A 22044-nucleotide genomic window follows, 5' to 3' on the forward strand; every position below is an offset into this window, starting at 1 on the left:
GGGCTCGGGTAAGTATTGGGGGGGGGGGGGTTATTGCAAGAGGGGCTATATACTGAAGGTTTTTTACCTTCAAGCATAGAATGTATGAAGGTTACAAAAAATAAAAAAATAAAAACCTTCAGGCTTTACAACCACTTTAATTCACTATCTTGAAAAAAATATTACATTCTTCTACCTGCGTGCAGTGTTAATAAATGCAATGATAGCATTCAGTACATAATTTGTATGCTGCCTTCTTTTACTTTTTCTCCATAACCCCTGTCAGTAATATATACCGTCTAACCTCTATCACTATAATTTCTTTGGACAACATGTGGAGAAAAATATAAAGTCAAATAAAATGTATCTGATTTACAGAATCCTTATCACGGTCACTACATGTAGTTATCAGCACACAATTTATTTCACAATAGTGGCCTTTTATTTGATTACATTGTAATACAACCATTACTACTGCTCCATAAAAACATCTTCTGTAGTGATGTGAAGACACATGGGAGCTGAAGGAACACATTATACATATATACATGTCCTCAGCAGGGTCTTTAAAGACAAATATTGATACATTTTTTTTTTTTAGTCCAGGATCAAATCAAAAGTTACAGAAGTTCTTTCAGTTGAAACAAATGTACAATGTGTAGTGTTAGGTTTCTCTGCTCCTTCATTACAGCCCAGTAACAGAAGGAACTAAATGTCCCCCATCCTGTGTTTCATGTAATAGCTGTGGAGGGAGTGCTAGTCATTCCTGGCTAAGATGCTGTGTGCCTTTCCAGAATATGTACACGTCTGTAAGCCTAAAGGGGGAGGAGGAGCAGGACACAGCAAAGTTTACTTAGAGAGGTAGGATTGCTCTCTGACATTCCTTTCAGATAAGCGGATGTAGCCTTCAGAGCATCTGCAAACACTTTTTCCAAGGCTTTGATAGCCTACATCTAGCACTGTCACACTGAAAAGCTTTCATCATAAATACCAGCCCTTCCCACTCCGTACTATAGAGTTCCCTTAGGGTAAGACCAGTCCACTCCTATTCAACAAAATGTTTTACAAAACAAAATCATCTATTTATTTACTAGTACATGTAATCTTTCAGAAGAGTGAATGAATGAAAGGTATAGTGTTTATCATAATAGCAGGTCAAAGCACTAAGAAAATATTTTTTATAGCGATCACAAAGAGCAACTACACAGACAAGTGTCGCAGATTGTCACTGCAAAGGTGACTACTCCCAGAATGGCCAATGATTGTCACAGACATTATGGGAACACACAAGTCATTGGAGGCATGCTGTAAACCTCCACCATCAATCCAACCATTTATCACCTTTTCCATGACAAAATTAAATTCTTTTTTGGCTGGGTTCTACTTGTGTGCCTGCCTGCATTTTCATGAGTTGGTTTTTTGTTGCTGGTTTTTTTTATGCATTTCTCATGAGCATTGTTGCACCAAAAAAAAAAAAAAAAAAAAAAAAAAAACTGTACTTTTTTCCCTATAACACACACAAAAGAAATGCACAGATGTGAACTAGTCCCAAAGAATGGCAATTCTCCTGTCATGCATCAGCCAATGCATTCAAGCACAATATTTCAAAACACACACATTCCTGAAAGTGGCTATATATGTAAGTTGGTGGTGCAGCTACCAATGGCAGAACAACATAAGACTTCCAAAGTGAGAAGTATGTCACCAGCACTGATCCATAGTTATAGAAGCAATGTTTCAGAGCCTCGTGGACCCCTTCATCAGACATGCGACGCCGCAGGACCCCTTCATCAGGCAGGAGACAAAGCAGGACCCCTTCATCAGGCAGGTGACGACGCAGGACCCCTTCATCAGGCAGGTGACGACGCAGGACCCCTTCATGAGGCAGGTGACGACGCAGGACCCCTTCATGAGGCAGGTGACGACGCAGGACCCCTTCATGAGGCAGGTGACGACGCAGGACCCCTTCATCAGGCAGGTGACGACGCAGGACCCCTTCATCAGGCATGTGACGACGCAGGACCCCTTCATCAGGCATGGGACGACGCAGGACCCCTTCATCAGGCATGGGACGACGCAGGACCCCTTCATCAGGCATGGGACGACGCAGGACCCCTTCATCAGGCATGGGACGACGCAGGACCCCTTCATCAGGCATGGGACGACGCAGGACCCCTTCATCAGGCATGGGACGACGCAGGACCCCTTCATCAGGCATGGGACGACGCAGGACCCCTTCATCAGGCATGGGACGACGCAGGACCCCTTCATCAGGCATGGGACGACGCAGGACCCCTTCATCAGGCATGGGACGACGCAGGACCCCTTCATCAGGCATGGGACGACGCAGGACCCCTTCATCAGGCATGGGACGACGCAGGACCCCTTCATCAGGCATGGGACGACGCAGGACCCCTTCATCAGGCATGGGACGACGCAGGACCCCTTCATCAGGCATGGGACGACGCAGGACATGTGACGATGCAGAACCCCTTCATCAGGCATGTGACAGTCACATGCCTGATGAAGGGGTCCTGCAAGGCTCAAATAAAGCTTTGTACCTGTTCTGGAGATCCTTCATGGGCTGGTGACATACTTCTCGCTCTGGCCAATGCATTCAGGTGTGAACAGAGATCTACTGAGTCATTGTAACGCTGCATAAATAATGGGGTTGAAAAGTTAAACTCCAAAAATCTCTGCAGTCCATCATTCTGCAAAATCTACAGAACCCGTCTTTTAGGTTCGGTTCACATATATGCAAATCAAATGTGTTTTGAACAGCATCCCATTCGCACATGTGAAACGGACCGGCTTTTAATGGAGGCGGTTCACACATGTCCGGGGCGGCTGTGGCCGTGTTCGATCTTAGCTCTCGTTCAGGTGCGAATTCAAGTAAAAATTGCACCTGAACCTGTGAACTAAACCACACGGCCCGTGCACCAAGCGCAGCACAGCTCATACATGCACACTGGGAAGCTGGCCGCCCACAGAAAACGTGACTGCGCCAGGGACCAGGAGACCGATGAAGAACCGTCCTAAGTGAGGACAATGCTGGATTCCTGGACAGGCGAGTGTGCTTTTTTTTAAAAGTCAGCAGTTACACATTTTTGTTAAGACTGAAGGACCTATAACTTTGTTTTAATGGATCAAATGCAACTGAAATCTGACATTTCCATTGTGATTTTGAAGATGCAGCTGTAATAATAAAAGCCATGGCTGGTACTGGTGTGGCCATGTAGTGGGACGCCACCCATGGACATCCTATGACTGGTACTGGTGTGGCCATGTAGTGGGACGCCCCCCATGGACATCCTATGACTGGTACTGGTGTGGCCATGTAGTGGGACGCCCCCCATGGACATCCTATGACTGGTACTGGTGTGGCCATGTAGTGGGACGCCCCCCATAGACATCCTATGACTGGTACTGGTGTGGCCATGTAGTGGGACGCCCCCCATAGACATCCTATGACTGGTACTGGTGTGGCCATGTAGTGGGACGCCCCCCATAGACATCCTATGACTGGTACTGGTGTGGCCATGTAGTGGGACGCCCCCCATAGACATCCCATGGCTGGTACTGGTGTGGCCATGTAGTGGGACGCCCCCCATAGACATCCTATGACTGGTACTGGTGTGGCCATGTAGTGGGACGCCCCCCATAGACATCCCATGGCTGGTACTGGTGTGGCCATGTAGTGGGACGCCCCCCATGGACATCCTATGACTGGTACTGGTGTGGCCATGTAGTGGGACGCCCCCCATGGACATCCTATGACTGGTACTGGTGTGGCCATGTAGTGGGACGCCCCCCATAGACATCCTATGACTGGTACTGGTGTGGCCATGTAGTGGGACGCCCCCCATAGACATCCTATGACTGGTACTGGTGTGGCCATGTAGTGGGACGCCCCCCATAGACATCCTATGACTGGTACTGGTGTGGCCATGTAGTGGGACGCCCCCCATAGACATCCCATGGCTGGTACTGGTGTGGCCATGTAGTGGGACGCCCCCCATAGACATCCTATGACTGGTACTGGTGTGGCCATGTAGTGGGACGCCCCCCATAGACATCCCATGGCTGGTACTGGTGTGGCCATGTAGTGGGACGCCCCCCATAGACATCCTATGACTGGTACTGGTGTGGCCATGTAGTGGGACGCCCCCCATAGACATCCTATGACTGGTACTGTTGTGGCCATGTAGTGGGACGCCCCCCATAGACATACCTTGGAGCTGTGCGGACAGGGACTCCTGGTGCTGCTGATACTTGAGTGCCAGAACCTCGGCTTTCTTCAGCTGCTTCTGCAGCTCATAGTTCAGTAGAGCTCCATAGACGAAGGCGAAGGTTACCGCTAGGAAGGCGAGAGCCTGGAAGATCCTCTTCTGTCTTCTGGAGCACATACCGTTGCCCATAGTCCCTGCTCACGGGCCAGCTCCTGCAGTCATGGTCCGGCAGTATGTGGCAGTCACACGAGGAGCTTGTCCCCCCACAACTTTCCTAACTCCTTCCCCGGGAGAGGACTGGCATGCTCCTCTCTTCTCTCCTCCTCTCCTCCGTTTTGTTTTTGCTGCCACTTTTCAGCCTGCACACAATAGAACGCTGCCTCCTGCTAAAACATCCCAGCAATGTGAACTGCAAACTATTCAGGGCCTCTAGCTCTATCCTCTGCTTGCTCTACTTTTTTTTCCCTTTCTTTTTTTTTTTTTTTTTTTCTGAAGCTGCTTTATTGGAATGTAACAAAACGAACAACTGGCTTTCATGTAAAACTGCAGACGTTTAGAAATGAACAGGAAAGTAAAAAGAAGATGCAAGGTTTGGAGTGTGCAGGCTATACAAATCAATCTCATGTAGTTTTCTCTTTTATATGTATATGGTACATGGAGAGGAAGGCATTATTTATTACAGATACTTATATCGCTCAGCCAACCTACATATTATATATATATATATATATATATATATATATATATATATATATATATATATATATATATATATATATATATATAGTGCCCTGATTACAGTAAAGCCCCTCAGTGCCACCAATCAGTGCCTATTTGTGATGCCAGTCAGTGCTGCCTTTCAGTGCTCCTCAGTGCTGCCCATTAATGCCCATCAGCATACCTCCCAATTTTCTGAGATGGGAACGAGGAACACTTATTAGAAAAACTATGTAGGCATAGGACACACCCCCTGCCACAAACAAAAAAGATTAAACCCTCAAGTGCTTTTTTACCACTATTTTTCCTTTACTGCCAGTTCACACAGGGGCAACACAACTTGCAGGCCGACTCACAGAGGCGACCTGCACACGACTTCAGTGGCGACTTGCAAAACAACTTCTGTATAGAAGTCAATGCAAGTCGCCTGAAGTCGCCCCAAAAGTCGTAGTACAGAACGGGACGCGACTTGTCAGGCAGCTAAGTCACCTGACAAGTCACCCCTGTGTGAACTGGGGCTTATATTGTCTATTGACATTTACAAATGTAGCAATGTAGAAGTTGGTTGAAAGGTTTAGCACTGGGAAACACTTTTTTGGAAGATAAAAAGTGCATTTTATATACAACTATATAGATGAGACCGAAATGAGGGACAAATGAGGGGGGAAAGAGGGACAGAAAAACTTTGTTCCAAATCAGGGACAGTCCCTCAAAATCAGGAACAGTTGGGAGCTACGAGTGCCACCAGTGCCACCAGGGCTGCCTATCAGTGCCACCTATCAGTGTCATCTATCAGTGCTTATCAGTGCCCATCAGTGTGGCATATTAGTGCCACCTCATCAGTGCCCATTAGTGCAGCCTCATCAGCGCACATCAGTGAATGAGAAAAATTACTTATTTACAAAATTTACTGACAGAAACTAGGAAAAACTTTTTTTTTTTCCATTTTTTTAGTAAAAAATAAAAAAAACAGCAATGATTAAATACCACCAAAAGAAAGCTCTATTTGTGTGAAGAAGATGATTAAAAATTAATTTGAGTACAGTGTTGCATGACCGCGCAATTGTCATTCAAAGCGTGACAGTGCTGAAAGCTGAAAAATGGCCTGGGCAGGAAGGGGGTGAAAGTGCACTGTATTGAGGTGGTTAAGGTAGATAGGTAGATAGTAAGGCAAAAAACATATTTACTATTTTATTTTCGAGATAGTAAGTAAGTAGCTCAGGGACAGGGCTAAGCAGGGTAAGAAATTAGAATAGGCGGCACATACACATGACACTGACTCTCACAATGACACTGACAGCAATGTGCAGCAGCACAGATGATGATGACACCTCATTGACATGATACGTCCCCTCCTGAGTCACAGTGACAGTCTCTCTCCACAACAGGTGGTCCCTTCTGTCCACTCCAGTCCTGACAGTACTGACAGTCCCGTTCCCGGCTTGCCTTGCTCCCATCCCGCAGAACCGTACACAAGGCTCTGGACACTCCGCTCGGCTCTGCTCGGCTCCCCTGCACCATGACATCACACAACACGCTCAGGCACCGCTTCTGCCAGACCCATCCTCTACAGGCGCCGTCCAAACACGCGGAAGCAGGCACTTCTGGAGCATTGCAGCCATATTTTTTACTGGCAACCTTTTCCTGTCACTGGCATTTACTGGCAGGAGAAAAGTGACTGTTTTTACTGGCTGACAGTAAAAATACTGACGGTTGGCAACACCGTTTGTGACATGGTGCATTATCCTGCTGGAGGTAGCCATCAGAAGATGGGTACACTGTAGTCATAAAGGGATGGTCAGCAGCAACAATACTCAGGTAGACTGTGGTGTTTAAACGATGCTCAATCAGTACTAAGGGGCCTAAAGTGTGCCAAGAAAATATCCCCAACACCATTACACCACAAGCCTAAACATTTGATACAAGGCAGAATGGATCCATGCTTTCGTGTTGTTTACACTGAATTCTGACCCTAACTTCTGAATGTTGCAGCTGAAATCGAGACTCATCAGACCAGGCAACGTTTTTTCCAATGTTCTATTGTCCAGTTTTGGTGAGTCTGTGCGAATTGTAGTCTGAGTTTCCTCTTCTTAGCTGACAGGAGTGGCACCTGGTGTGGTCTTCTGCTGCTGTAGCCCATCTGCTTCAAGGTTCACTGTGTTGTGTGTTCAGAGATTGTATTCTGCATACCTTGGTTGTAACAAGTGGCCATTTGAGTTACTGTTGTCTTCCTATCATCTCGAACCAGTCTACCCCTTCTCCTCTAGCCTCTGACATCAATAGAGGCCATTCTCTGTAAACTCTAGAGATGGTTGTGAGTGAAAATACCAGTAGATCAGCAGTTTTTGAAATATTCAGACTAGCCCATCTGGCACCAAAAACCATGCCACGTTCAAAGTCACTTAAATCCCCTTTCTTCCCCATTCTGATGCTCGGTTTGAACTGGAGCAAGTCGTCTTCACCTCGACTAGATGCCTAAATGCATTGAGTTGCTGTCATGTGATTGGCTGATTAGCAATTTGTGTTACAAAGCAATTGTACAGGTGTACCTAATAAAGTGGCCAAATGTGATAGTGGGAGGGGGAGGGTACATGGAATGCAGGCTACATGGAAAGCACTATGGTACATGGAAGAAAGGAAAGAGGGATCACTATGGTACATGGAAGGGAGGAAGGATCACTATTGCACATGGAAGGCAGTAAGGATCACTATGACATATGGAAGGCAGGAAGGGTTACTAATATATAGAAGGCAGGAAGAATTACTGTGGCACATAGAAGGCAGGAAGGATCACTATTGCACATGGAAGGATCACTATGACACATGGAAGGCAGGGAGGGTTGCTATGGTACTTGGAAGGCAGGAAGGAACAATATGGTATACGGAAGGCAGGAAGGATTACTATGGCATATGGAAGGCAGGAAGGATCACTATGACACATGGAGGCAGGAAAGATCACTATGGCAAATGGAAGGCAGGAAGGATCACTATGGCAAATGGAAGGCAGGAAGCATCAATTATGACACATGGAAGGCAGGCAGGAAGGATCACTATGGCACATTGAAGGTAGAAAAGAATGTTTACTATATCACATGGAAGGCAGGATCACTATGACACATGGAAGGCAGGAAGGATCACTATGGTACATGGAAGGCAGGAAGGATCATTATGGTACATGGAAGGCAGCAAGGATCACTATGGCATATGTGTGGTGCCTAAACCCCCTTTGGCTGACTGTTGTTCCTGATTTGGAGGATGTGCAGACTGAGTGGGGATTTTTCTTTACTAAAAACTGACTCGGCCCTATTTAGGATGGTATGGAATCCTTTTAAATCCAATGCACACACTACTCTCTCACACTGCATCTCCAGATATAAATACACCTCTAAGCAGATGCTCCTCTAAGTGGAGGAACGTATGGTAGAATTGTAATGCTCCTGTTAGACTAACCCCTCTAGAGACAATGCTACAGTGGTCAAAATATGAGAAGCAGAACCTTCACTAAGTGGAATAGATAGTGAGATTGATAATAAAGTTGGCAGTGCTTCCACCCAGGACAGAGCCTGTAAACAGAGGAGATTCCCTTTCTGGGATATTAACATGTAATGTAATCAAAAACGTTGGGAGCAGAGGGACTACTACAACCAGCATATAACATTAACCATAAGCATATAGATGCACATCAGTATGGAAATAATACAAACTTTACATAAGAATAGATTTTTAATAGCACATTCAACCAATATACAAAGAGGTGTTATCAGCAAAGAGCCCAACAAGAGTCCTGGTGGAATCGTGCACATATATCCGAGTATATTAGTTATTAATAGAAATAGCTCCAGATGAATGTAGCTGAAGTCTAGTTGCAGGGGCCAATGAGGGAGATGCAGCGTCTGTCCAGAAGGCAAGATCAGCAGCAATAGATAGATCCTCCAACTGTTGTCCAGCCAGCCTGGAACACAGCTTCTCACCTGCAGAAACTGTGATGTGGCACTCAAACTTAGAGTCAGCCTATCTACTTTGCGCTTTAGTCCCTCCCTAGTAGTTCCTAATCTGACATGCAACCAGACCTCTAACTACCAGAAGTGCCCATCAGATGCCTAACCTGGCTCTAGTATATTCTAGATATCGAGCCCTGAGCCAAAACTAGCTACAGAATCCCAGACCAGAAGGGTCAGGGTTAACCAAAATAACAGGAGCTGCATATAAACTCTATGGCAATAAACAGGCTCACCTACTGATTTACTGGAAGGTGACCACTACATACATTCAGTAGCACAGGTTTTGCTATCTGACACTGTGCATGTGAGGACAGAGACTTGTCTGTCACTAGGATTCAGATCAAGATGTTATGGGCAGCTACAGTTAAACATTCCAAATGCAGGAGCAAATAATGAATAGTCTCTGGATAAAATACGGTACTGTAGTTCTTGTATTCTCTCTCTCTCTCTCTTCCCGAGTTTTTAAGCCATCCTCCCAGAGACAGGAAGTGCTAATACATAATTATACATAACACTGTCACATTCACAGCCAACAGTAGAGGGCAACAAATCCTACATTTTATTTCTCTTTCATGTATATTATATTGATTTTTCAAGAAAATATACAGCAGGGTTGTCCAACCTTTTGACCTTCTTGGGCCACACTGGAAAAAGAGAAATTGTCTTGGGCCACACATAAAATATACTAACAAAAAGGATAGCTGATGAATATTTTTTATAATAAAAGTAAGAGAGGGCAACATAAAATGAGTGCGATATTTGTCACTGTTTTTGATAAACACACACATCAATATCTGGTCCGATGGATGGAGTATTAATTCTCAATGAATTCTCAAGGTGCTCATCAGATAATTTTGTTCTAATTTTGCCCTTCGTGTGCTTCATCCTTGATATACACCTATACAGTAGGTGCTGCCAAAAACTGATGACATGAATAAGGCGTGATTATGACGAGTGGAATATTTTTCTTTGGAAAGATAAAACTTATAAAAGTCCAGTAAAGAGACACTCAGATTTTTTTTTCGGCTGCATGTGTTCGCTAAGTGTAAACGTTTTTTTACAAAAAATTCCAATAGAAGTCAACATTTTTAAGTACGTTTACGATTTTGTGTTGGGCCGCATTCATAGCAGTTTTGGGCTGTAGGATGGATATTCCTGCTCTACAGGAACCTGGAAAAAGGCAGGTAGAGCAAAGACAATTTTGTATAATACAAATGACTTGTCAAACACAATGGGTAAAATTAGAGAAGGAGAAAATATATGCATATATTCAACCAACAGTGCATGAAACAAATGTCCTCAGGGGAAACACATATGTGGAGAAAAAAACTTGGGCATCCTCCAAGCTCAGCTATAGTCAAACTATGACCCATCCCACAGCTCACTGGAGTAAAAGAAGAGTGCAGGTTCAGAGTTCAGCTAAAGATGTGTTAAGAAGATGCCCAAGCTCATCTCTACGCATAAGTGCGGGCATTGGTTACTTAGGTGGGGGTCGGGAAGGTAGCATCTTTAGTACCAATCAGATGTAGAAAACAGTGTAGAATGCATGGAGGGGAGCTTCTGAGTATAGCCTTTGGGGAATATATTATGGCAGGCTCTGGAGGCCCTATGACAGTAAAGGACAAAGGGGGGATGGACAGAAGAGGGGTAAACTAGCTGTATGGAGGAAGCAAGAAAATATGTGTAGCGCACCCCCTGAGGAGCTGCAGATGAACTGGGATCCCCCACCCTGCACAGCCAGGCACACCAAATTTTCACAGTCACTTCAGAATCAGGAAACAGTCCAGTACTTTGGTTTTTTTATTTCATTGAGGGGACATAACTTGGATAGGAATTGGAAAAATTATGGGATGCCAATTTGACATCAAAGCAACTTCACGGACAACTTCTTCTATTTACAGTCAATATACACTCCTCCAGAAAGGATTCCTTCATGTGTTGAAGAGGGTCCCGCAAGCATCCGAGCCCCAGTCCCGAGGTCACCCCCTCCCCCACACTAGGGGGCACCCTCAAGGGCCACAACACCCTCCTCAGCACTCATTCTCCATCTTTCACCTGACTGCCCCTGTTGGCATAACTTGTGAGTATTTATGAGGTGGCCTGCCGCCTGCCACCTGCCAGCCCATTTTTCTGGGGATTGGCTGGGGACCTCATCAACACTCCAAGCAGCTCCTTCTAGACTTCACTGTCTACTTCCGTCTACTGTGGTGGAGTATGACCCGGGTCCTACATCCCTAAAAACAGAGTGGAGAGGCATTAGGTGAAAATTTAGCCATGTGGTCTGGGGTCAAGTACTATAATAATAGCACCTTGTCTGTGTTTTCTTGGGCCAGAATAATAGTTTCATAGTTGGTAAGGTTGAATAAAGGCAATAGTCCATTCAGTTCAACCTGTGTAGGTGCACATGTCAGTGTCTATTATAATTTCCCATATCCCTGTATGTTGTGTTCTAAATAGGCCAACAAAATAAAAAAATAAAGTGCTCCCATGTGATTGTCCCCTATCATTCATTTGTTTTTTTGTTTTTTTATAACTGTCTTAGCAGAGGGCTATGGTGATTGGTAAGTACATGTCTCTCTGGAGCTGCTTTGTTGGTTCTTTCTGTTTTGTATTTCAGCTGCCTGCTGCTGCTAAGAAGATTTACATCAGTTGCTTGGCAGATCCTCAGTCAGTTGAGTACTGGATTGGTGACATATCTTTTGGTGGGAATAGAGATGGGAAGGCCTGGAAAACCCCCCAGAAAAATAAAAAAAAAATTCTGTTTTTTTCAAAGCATTTTTTTTATTTATAATGGATAAATTGGAAAATAAAGAAGTGTGGAATATGTTATTTTACAATGATCAATAATATATCTATGACATAGTATTCAAACTATTTAACATGAAGACCTTTAATGAAAGATTTCTGAGACATTATGTAAAGTTTTAAATTATCGCAAGTTCTCTCAGCTGAAGACAAGCAAATCCCAGGATACAGTTCAAATAACACTGTACTTCTCAATGCAGTTCTCAAACAAGAGATATATACATTTCTGCCACTAGGGGGCACTGCAGGAGAAAGGCTCCAGTTTAGTTTGCTGGTGGGCTCCATCTTGTACTTCCTGCAGTTGGGTGATTGTAGGGATATAGTAGATGATAGTTTCTGTTCTTTCAGGCCTTAATTGAGGGTACATTTGTCTGACAAATTAGTTTATCTTTATACCCTTTAAATGATTCCTATTAATGCTCTGCACCATCACAGCATACTGTTTCCCTATAGTCTGCTCAGTAAATTGTTTTTTCTTTTCCTCCTCTAAGTAAAATGGTGAGGCCAACATCTAGAGTTTGGAAACATTTCCATATTTGCAAATATTATGAGAAGAAATGTTCTTTTCCAAATGCTACAAGGATGACAAACAACATCCTTTGTAAATATTGATGAATAAATGGTTTGACAAACCATATTCCTCTCGCAGTGTCTGAAAGTCCTTCAACATTTGCCCCTGGTAGAGCTGTGGAATGTATGTGAGACCATACAAGCACTAGGAAGTGAATCCCTGCAGTTTCTGGAGCTCGGGTTATTGACTATTGTTGAAGATGCGAGTGAAAGCGGTATACCCCAAATACTGAAAGTGTTGTTTTGCTTTACGCAATATTTTATCTATTAATATCAAGGTAGGGTATTGAAACAATGCTCCAAATTCGCCAGCCTCCGGACCATCAACCAGGTCATTGTCAGATAGTACGGTTGCAAGGATACGTTTCACAGGGTCTTGAAAATTGGGGTTATGCCATGCTGTAAGATGCTGCAGTTGCACCACCATATAGTAATATAATGGATTGGTTACCGCAAGTCCACCTGCATCCTTTGGTTCCTACAGCATTTCAAGTTTAATACAGGGGATTTGTTTTCTCCATATTCCCATTCTGAGATATCTAAGAATTTCCCCAGATCTAATTTCCCAGTTATGCAAGCTGGTGAATTTGGAGATGTTTACGGAGGATATGGAGCTGTGTACAAAAGAGATATCAGACCCTGCTGTGGGTCATTCACACTGCGACTTTCAAATAGAGACAGACATATCAGGCAGTCATTGTTTTGTTTGGGAAGCATGTGCAAGAAGTAGTTAATTTTATAGTACAGTATTAAAAGATCTAATTTGATGCCATGCAGGGAAAGAAGATCATAGGTGTATTTGATGCCCCATGGTGACCACCAGCTAAAGCTAGGGGCTTCTCAAAGGCTGGGAGGAATGAAGAATGCGGGATAACAGGAGATTTGGTAATATTAAGTTGTTAGAGTATTTCAGTACGATAAAAAAAAAGAGTCAGTGGACCGTGGGGCAAATATGAGTTTTGCTTAAACCGTTTAATGATGTGAGTGTCTCTTTAAAGATGAACTGACGCTATCTGGAAAATACTACTGAGGTTTTATTTTTATGTTATTTATTTATTTATTTGGTTGCTTTTTTTTTTAGAATTGCCTGACATGAAATAAAGCTGGTCATACACATTTTTTTTCATTCCACCCTACTTTTGTGATTTTCCAATTAAGAGATGGCGGGAAGGAGGGTGGTGAAAAATCCACCCACTGATTAAATTTCAGCTGGTTCATCAGGAATCGGTATATGGCCAGCTCTAGACCCAGTGAATTAGGTCCAATTAGCATTTGTGCATTGTAGAAATGAAGCCTTGGTCTTCAAATTCATCTTGGATACTACAACATTGAAACCTCTCTGCAGTAATTCCTGATTCTGCTACTGTTCACCCTGGAGTTTAGATTATCCCCGTTAGCCTTTGTCCTTTGACCTATGTCCCAACTCATTCTATTTCATTTTCCATAACATGAAGTCAATAGAAAAAAGGGAAAGTGTAAACCCTTGATAATGGCCATGCAAGGTGTGCAGATCTAGTAAACCAATGATAGATATCTCACCAAATGAGTTCCCAAGTGATATGACAAATTGTCAGTTGGTTTCACTCTCCAGCATCTAACAAATTGAAAATATCGGTTTTGGATGGATTGACTTTTTAACAATTACATAAAAATAAATGAATTTCAAAAATAAGAATTTAAAAATATGTGAACCTGTTTTTTCTGCCTCTAAACGCCCCTCCATGTTAACACTTATTTGTGCATGGCTGCACACACACATAGGTAACAGTTTAGAGGCAGGGGGTTTAGAGGCAGAGAGAAAACCCATCACTTTGGCATTCAGGAGACAGGCATTTTAGCTGAAAAATCATTTAACGCGCCTAAACACATGTAAGCGCATCTAAACTAGGTGCGTTTAATGCTTTAGTAACAAATTTATATTCTGGCCAATAAAATAAATATATGCCCAAGCACTTGGTGTGCCTAAATGTATTTGCAAAAACGTGGCTAAGATGCATTTTTTAAACCACTTTCCTCCTGGCAAGAGAAAAGCATTTACAAAAGCTCCAGTGTGCATAAGGCCTTAAATTGTTTGTAAAGGCCACACTTTTTTACCTCAATGTGGAAGAAGACTCTGGAACCATTCACAAAATGCAGCGTGGCTCGATTATGAGCAGTGGGCAGCTGGCTGTGAAGCCGCAAGAAGCACAGCTGGCTGCCCACAGTTAAGATGCCGGCATGGGGAACCCTAAGGCTAGTGAAGAACAAGCCCGGATGAGGACAGGATCCATGGACAGGTAAGTGTCCTTTTATTTAAAATCAGCAGCTACAGTATACAGTATGTAGCTGCAGACTTTAATTTGTTAGAGAGTGGAGAACCACTTTAAGGTAAAAAATGTCCCAGCATTTATATCTCCACAACCCCAACTGTGCTGCCCCAACGGGCATAGAATGGATATAGACTGGTTTCCTAACCATTTTCTATGGACGTTTTATATTTAGTTCACATGCTGCCATCTAGTGACCTTTTGTGGTAATGCACTTGTTTTGTTATGTTCTTTTTCCCGTATGTTATGACACACTTCCTTTGTATGTAATGCTCAACCCTTCTTCCTGTTTTTGTACTTCCTGTGTCATGGATGCAGCTACAAGCCACATGTAGCAGGGCACATGTATTCTGCATTGTAAGCTACAGACAATATCTTTTGACCACATAAATACCACAACCTATTCATCTGTTTGTATTCTGTCATCTGCTGTAACCTGGTGTTCAGAATAAAAGCACCTCTGTGGATGGAATCGGTATTTGGTGAGTTCAAGCTATCTGATGAGGCTTGTCCTCAGTGATTATATCTTATACAGGCCAGGCATAGAGGTCTTACAAGGGATAAATCGCTTCACAACAATCGGAGTCAGAATACCACCCCCCCATATGCTTACTCACTCAATCCAACACTGTGCCCAAATGTAGCATCTCTCTCCTCTCTCTTCCTGTATTCACAGGACAGAGCATTGGCGGACAATGCAAAAGAAAAGAATAACCTGTCATCTTCTATACTTGCTTCTTGACTTAAATTCAAGTTGTACTTCACCCATACTGGTTCACTTTACATGAGGTGCTGTCAGTAGCTTTACATACTTTCCACTTACCCTCCCCACCTAAATATTTACAGCCAGAGAAATAATAAGTACTACAGAGTATAGAGAACATGTTACTCTCCCCCATCATTCCACAATGCACCGTTTTGTCCTGTAACATGGGAAAAGCTAGTGGGGTAGTGGAAGATAAGTAAAGACCCTTGCCACTGCCTACTGTAAAGTGATCCAGTACGGAAAAAGTAAAGATTTGTTTTAAATAGATTCTCTCCATCTAAATTATGTTAACTTTTTTTTGTTGAGAAAATTACCAAAACCTATCATTTTGCCAAAGGCACTCTACTTTGCATACTTTTGAGACTGTAGTACAGAAATAGCGTGAATTTCTTGAACTTCTAGGTTTAAAATGCTCAACAAAGTAGTTTGACAGAAAGAGCAACACCATTTAAAGGTCACAAGAATAAGGTGAAGATTGGTAATGCAAATAATACAGGTTTTGGCAACCCCCAGCACACACGCCCATCTGGATGCTGTTTGTGTTGGTACCCACTGCTTTTGACTGTAAATTATGGTTTTGCTAGGCTGTCCTATACAACACCTGGCCCACCCAACTCCCTGACATTAATGAAAGCCTTCTGACAGCTAAACATGTACAGTATCTCACATTTTTGTAAATATTTTATTATATCTTTTCATGTGGCAACACTCAAGAAATGACACTTTACTACAATGTAAAGTAGTGAGTGTACAGCTTGTATAACATTGTAAATGTGATGTCCCCTCAAAATAACTCAACACAGCCATGAATTTCTAAACCACTGGCAACAAAAGAGAGTACACCCCTAAGTGAAAATGTCCAAATTGGGCCCAAAGTGTCAATATTTTGTGTGGCCACCATTATTTTCCAGCACTGCCTTAACCCTCTTGGGCATGGAGTTCACCAGAGCTTCACAGGTTGCCACTGGAGTCCACTTCCATTCCTCCATGACGACATCACAGAGATGGTGGATGTTAGAGACCTTGCACTCCCCCACCTTCTGTTTGAGGATGGCCCACAGATGCTCAATAGGTTTTAGGTCTGGAGACATGCTTAGCCAGTCCATCACCTTTACCCTAAGCTTCTTTAGCAAGGCAGTGGTCATCTTGGAGGTGTGTTTGGGGTCGTTATGTTGGAATACTGCCCTGCGGCCCAGGGAGATGTGACCTCAGGTGAGCCAGGAGGGGAAGGCGAGGACACGGCCAGAGATTGGGGTTCTCCCAGACTGCAAGCAGAGTTTGGGTCCCTGGAAGATATAGCAGATTGGTCATCCCACAGCAGCTCGGAGGAGGAATGGGAGATGGGAGGCTCCCAGGTCCAAGAGATCCATTCCGAGGTGGTAGATGTGCCAGATCTGGCTGTGGGAGGTGAAGAAGCCTGGGAAAAGCCAAAGAGAACTGCCCAGGTTTTCCAGGTTCAAGCTGGAAGTTCAGCGCAGAGTTGTTCTGGAGTGGGGTCTGGGCTACCCTTATGTCCCCCCTGACACTATGGACATTGTGGAGAACAGGAGAACTCCTGGGGAGAGTGAGAGGATGACCTAGTGTGGGAGTACTTGCAATCTGTAAAGACAGAGTGGTGGTCGTGAAAGCAGGACGGCCTGCAAGGAGCCACTCTGTCTCCATCAGAGAAGAGGGGGCAGTACTAAGAGGCTGCCTAATCCGCACATTTATGCGTGAAGGGACTGCTGGAGAGTGCAGCTCATGATGGAAGTGGTAACATCAACTGTTATGGAGAATACAGACTGTGTTTTTCCCTCGTTTCTTCTCTGACTCTTTACAGGATCAGACTGGCCTGCCACCCTAACCTGTGCCGATGGATGGACATTCCTATTGCTGGACCCTGGGTGAGGTCTGATTACTGGATTTAAATTTTTAAGGAACCTGTTAAGTCCAGGGAGGGGCCCCTCCTACCAGGAACTCCAAAAAATAGCTGTGCTTTCTTCTTGGTTTGCCCCTTTGTCTCTGTCAGCAGAAAGCTAACCCTCTCCTGACAGACCAACACTTACGAAGCAACAAATGTATATTGTGTGTCACATTTTCTTTCTGTCAGCAGGTCTATAACCCTCTCTTGACAGAAAATGTTGTAGAGTGCCTAGATAGTTGTTAGAGTAGGATGTTCTTTGTCCTTTTCCCACAGGGCCTCTTAGGATTGGATGGCTGTTCATCCCCATCTCCGGGGCTGGAGTCAAGAATCCTGTGGCCAGAGGATCTCCCCCTGGGGGGGGGGGGGGGGATGGTGCTCTGGCTCAGTATGTGGTGTAAAGTGTTGTTAGCTATAGGGATTTGTAGTTGGGTGTATGTAATGTATATTCTGTATATACCAACAAAAACATTTTTTGTACACAGTCCCATCCCAGTTGCTTCCCCTGTCCCATCTAGAACTGTATTTGTGTATGATGCCCTTTCTCCTGGGCCCAGGAGCTGATTTTTTTAAAAACTTCCCCAGCTAAGGGACTGGCTTGATGTTAGGTGGGTGAACGTAACATCCTCTAGTGGTACTAAAATGTGTACAGTTAGATTTTCCTACGCTACAAAAAAACCTAAACAGTCTGGGCAGGCAGCCAAGCCTGTATTTTGATTCCGGGTTGGCAGGAAGCCAGGTAGGACTGGTTGACTCACAGGCAGCATCACTATGACCTCCCACTTGTTTCCAGAACATGTTAGAATCTTTTGGAAAGAAAGGAGGAGAGGAGAGGTGGAGCTGCCTGGAGTAATCAGAGGGCCCTGACCAATCCCCAACTTGGGTTGGCAGGGGGCATGCCCCCTCAAATACTCAGGATCAGCCCAGTTGGGGAGGAGTTGGTATTGGGTGGAAGATGGAGATAGAGTGTTAGGCTGTCGTGGCCTTTGAGAGCTCCCCAGTCTGAAGGGGTGACCTTGGACCTGGGCTCAGGTGCGGACGGGACCCTCTTACAACCCACAGAGGTGTCCTGACCAGGAGGCACAGGAGGAGCAAGAGAGGACAGCAGGAGAACACTGCCAGGCAAGTCTCCAGGAGTTCCACAGAGGCAGCCTGGAGGGCTGGTGAGTGTTCACACAGTCTGGAGGACTGGGGAGGCACGCCTGAGAGGACTGGGAGAGTGCAGTCTGGGATGGGTGCAGAATTAGTGGAGTGGACTGTGGTGGCACGGGCAGTAGAGAGAGGAAGCTGCAGCCAGGAGAGCTGGCTGGGCCTGAAGATGTGGTGTTGGGATCAGTAGCTACATGGACAGCTAGCACTAGGAATACCCACATTTTTGCTACACCAAAGGGGCCAGTGGTCCCTGCCTGCAAAGGGCATTTGCTAAGGCCTGGCAGAGCCAGTGTCAGGCATATCCTTTAGTGCTAGCTGATCCTGGAAGTGAGGAAGTGTAACCAAGTGATGTGCTGGAGCTGGAAGTGGAGAGGTGTATATACAAGGAATGTATATAGTTGAAGTCCCAATTCTTTATTTCTTCAATCAAGTGGGCATCCCACACTTTCCCTTACCCCATCCAAGTTGATTTCCCCAAATAAAAAAACAAGGTACAAGGTAAGGTTTTCTGCCTAAGAGTGATTGAGAACTGTGTGCCTGATTGTGCAGGGTGAGAGACAGACCACAACAACCAGCAGCCCCTATGGGGGTACCGCTATATGTACTGTGCAGAAGAAGCCTGCACACAAGCTTACAGCAGTACTTGGAATTTCTGAAGGTACAGGGTTTAGGGCTGATGTGGGGTCTGACGTGCATGCAATGGTTCTGATCTGATGTCCAAAGTGCATGCAATAGGGCTGTTCTGCCATCTAAAGCGCATGCATTGGGATTGATCAGACGTCTTAAAGTGTTACTAAACGCACTACAGTAAAATCAGTCTGTATATGCAGTAAAGCATGCTTGTTTTACTCACTGTGAAACCTAAGGGGTTAATACTCTGCATTGTGTAAAGAGGCTGTTTGATCCCAGCTTCTCTGAGCCTCCCCTCCTTCCACTGTCCCCTAATAATTTCCTGATAACACAGAGTCTATGGAGTCAGGATGCACATGCTCAGTTTGATGTGAATTGCTAGAGAGATGTTTTTTCTTCTTGGGAGAGTGCATGTGATCAGCATAGGGCCAATCAGCACTGTCCTAACAGAAGATCAGCGGTCTTGCAGTATCATAGGTCAGTCAGAAAACTCCTCCTACAAGCTTTAACCAGTACTTGGCTGGACACTGATAGAAGTCACAGGACTGCTATATACTGCTGATGAGAAAAGCAATTTATATTTACTAAAATAATTGCATTGTCATGTTCTGTGTACTGTGGGAGACCAGATATAGTGAATGCAGGGTACTGGGTTTAGTAACACTTTAAGTGTATACATTGGGGCTTATATGTGGTCTGAAGTGCAAGCACTGGGGCTGATCAGAGGTTTGAAGTGCATGCATTGGGTCTGAACATGTTTTGTGTGTGCAACAGTCAATCAATGATTACACTCATAGTTGTACTGCTAATGGTGAATTAGATTAATATTATATATATGTAGTGCACCCATAGGTGTTGACTTTGGTAACTATATGAGCACAGCTTCTACTTGAATCTGGTGACACCCATGCAAACCCGTGACATTGACAATTGTAAAATGTACTTTATTCAGTAGTAGCTGCACGCTAAGAGTAAGAAAAATGGTTAATGCAAACAGCTATCTAGCTCATACTTTTTCAACCAGGGTGCCTTCAGGTTTCTTCAGGGGTGCCTTGTCAAAATGCCTAAGGGCCAGTTCACACCACAAAAACGCACTCCAGATCTGTTCCGGATGCGTTTCTGCATGTGCGGTTTTAACACATTTTTGATGCATTTCCAGATGCATTCCAGGTGCTTTTTTTCTTATTTTTTCCTGTTTTTTTCACTATACTAGGGTCCAGTGCATTTTTGATGCGTTCCAGTGCATTTTACTGCGTTCCAGTACAGTCCAGTGCAGGAAAAATATAGCATGTTCTACGTTTTTTTCTTTAACTTAAAAGCCCTGGAACTGACTGTACTGGTGTGAACTATGCCATTGGAAACCATATAACCTACTTTCCATGCATTTGATGCAAAACAAAAACACACTGGACTGCATGTGGTGTGAACTGGGACTAAAAATTGCCCAAAAATTTTATACAAACCAGCAGGTGGATGAAGTCTGCCTTTTAGTTACACAAAGCCACAGGTTTGCATTGTATATCATTACAACCTTCCAGCTGGCGATATCCTACAACCAGTTGATAAGAAGGACATTGGTTGCCTGCACAACATCCTTGTTTGCCCCTCTCCGTCATCACTAGGGTCACATTTACTGAGTGAGAGAGGGAAACCGAGAAACATTGGCATACTGGTTGGTACCAGTGTGCAAAGGTGTATTCACTTTGGGAGAATAAATCACCTCCAATGTTTGGTGTCCCACTGATACATGTTGTTACGTTATGTAAAACTATTAATTTTATTTCTTACACTTTAGAATGGGGTGCCTCAAGATTGTGCAGAGTTTTAAAGGGTGCCTTAACTGAAGGAATGTTTAGATGCACTGATCTAGCTTACTGTAATAAAAGTCCTATGCTTGTCTGCTGATGAATTCACAAATCTGTATTGGAGCCCTAAACAACTGCACAGTCACAAATTCCTTTCTGAAGCAACAAAGTAGCTACTCTTTAACTGCTTGCTGCCCGCCCCGCTGTCAAATGGCGGCGTCCCTGAACAGCCTCCCTTGCGTGCCCGTGGGGGCGCACAGCGTGGTAATCGCGGCCACACTGTGTTGCTAGGACACGGCGCGACCCCGATCTCTGTAAAGAGCCGTGTCCGCGGCTCTTTAAACATGTGATTGGCTGTGTCCAATCGCAGCCGGACACATTTGAACAAGGAAGTGCCGGTAATCGGCTCTGCTCGCCTCACACTGACAGAGTGTGAGGCGAGGAGAGCCGATCAGCGGCATCTCCTCACAGGGGGACATCTAGGGATGTAATCAGGGCACTGATCGTCAGTGCCCTGATTACAATAAGTACAGTGTCACAAAACAGTGCCCACCATTGCCCACCAATGCCAGCATACGGTGCCCACCTGTGGCAGCAATCAGTGCCCACCACTGCCCACAAGTGCCACCAATCAGTGCCCATTAGCGATGCTAGTCAGTTCTGGCAGTCAGTGCCGCCTATCAGTGCTGCCCATCAATGCTGTCAATTAATGCCTATCAATGTCGCCCATCAGTGCTACCCATCAATGCCCATCTGTATCGCCTATCCTTGCCCACCAGTGCCGCCTATCAGTGCTCACCAGTGCCACCTATCAGTGCTGCCTATCAGTGCCCATCAGTGCTGCCTATCAGTACTCAGTGCCACATATCAGTGCCCATTAGTGCGGCATATTAGTGCCTCCTCATCAGTGCCACCTCATCAGTGACCATAAGTGCTACCTCATCAATGCCCACCAGTTCAGCTCATCAGTGTCGCCTCATCAGCGCACATCAGTAAAGGCAAAAAATTACTTAGTTGCATAATTTATTGACAGAAAAAAAGGAAAAAAACTTTTTTTTTTTTTCAAAATTTTTGGTCTTTTTTTTTTTTTGTAAAAAATAAAAAACCCAGCAGTGATTAAATACCACCAAAAGAAAGCTCTATTTGTGTGAAGAAAATGATAAAAAATGTGTTTGCGTACAGTG

The 22044-nt window shown here is 44.4% G+C and overlaps 1 protein-coding gene across 4 annotated transcripts in view; it reads right to left on the bottom strand.

The window, feature by feature from the left end:
* The window catches only part of GOLIM4 (golgi integral membrane protein 4), a 217352-nt gene extending 212644 nt beyond the window's left edge, over positions 1–4708 (bottom strand). For all 4 annotated transcript variants that reach the window (XM_073626155.1, XM_073626153.1, XM_073626154.1 and 1 more), the window contains exon 1: positions 4211–4708. In XM_073626155.1, the coding sequence (XP_073482256.1) occupies positions 4211–4397 (187 nt within the window). In that variant the 5' untranslated portion in view covers positions 4398–4708. The remainder of the gene's footprint in view (positions 1–4210) is intronic.
* Positions 4709–22044: the final 17336 nt, after the last annotated feature.

Source organism: Aquarana catesbeiana, linkage group LG04 (assembly GCF_042186555.1).
Source record: "Aquarana catesbeiana isolate 2022-GZ linkage group LG04, ASM4218655v1, whole genome shotgun sequence".
Classification (NCBI taxonomy): domain Eukaryota; kingdom Metazoa; phylum Chordata; class Amphibia; order Anura; family Ranidae; genus Aquarana; species Aquarana catesbeiana.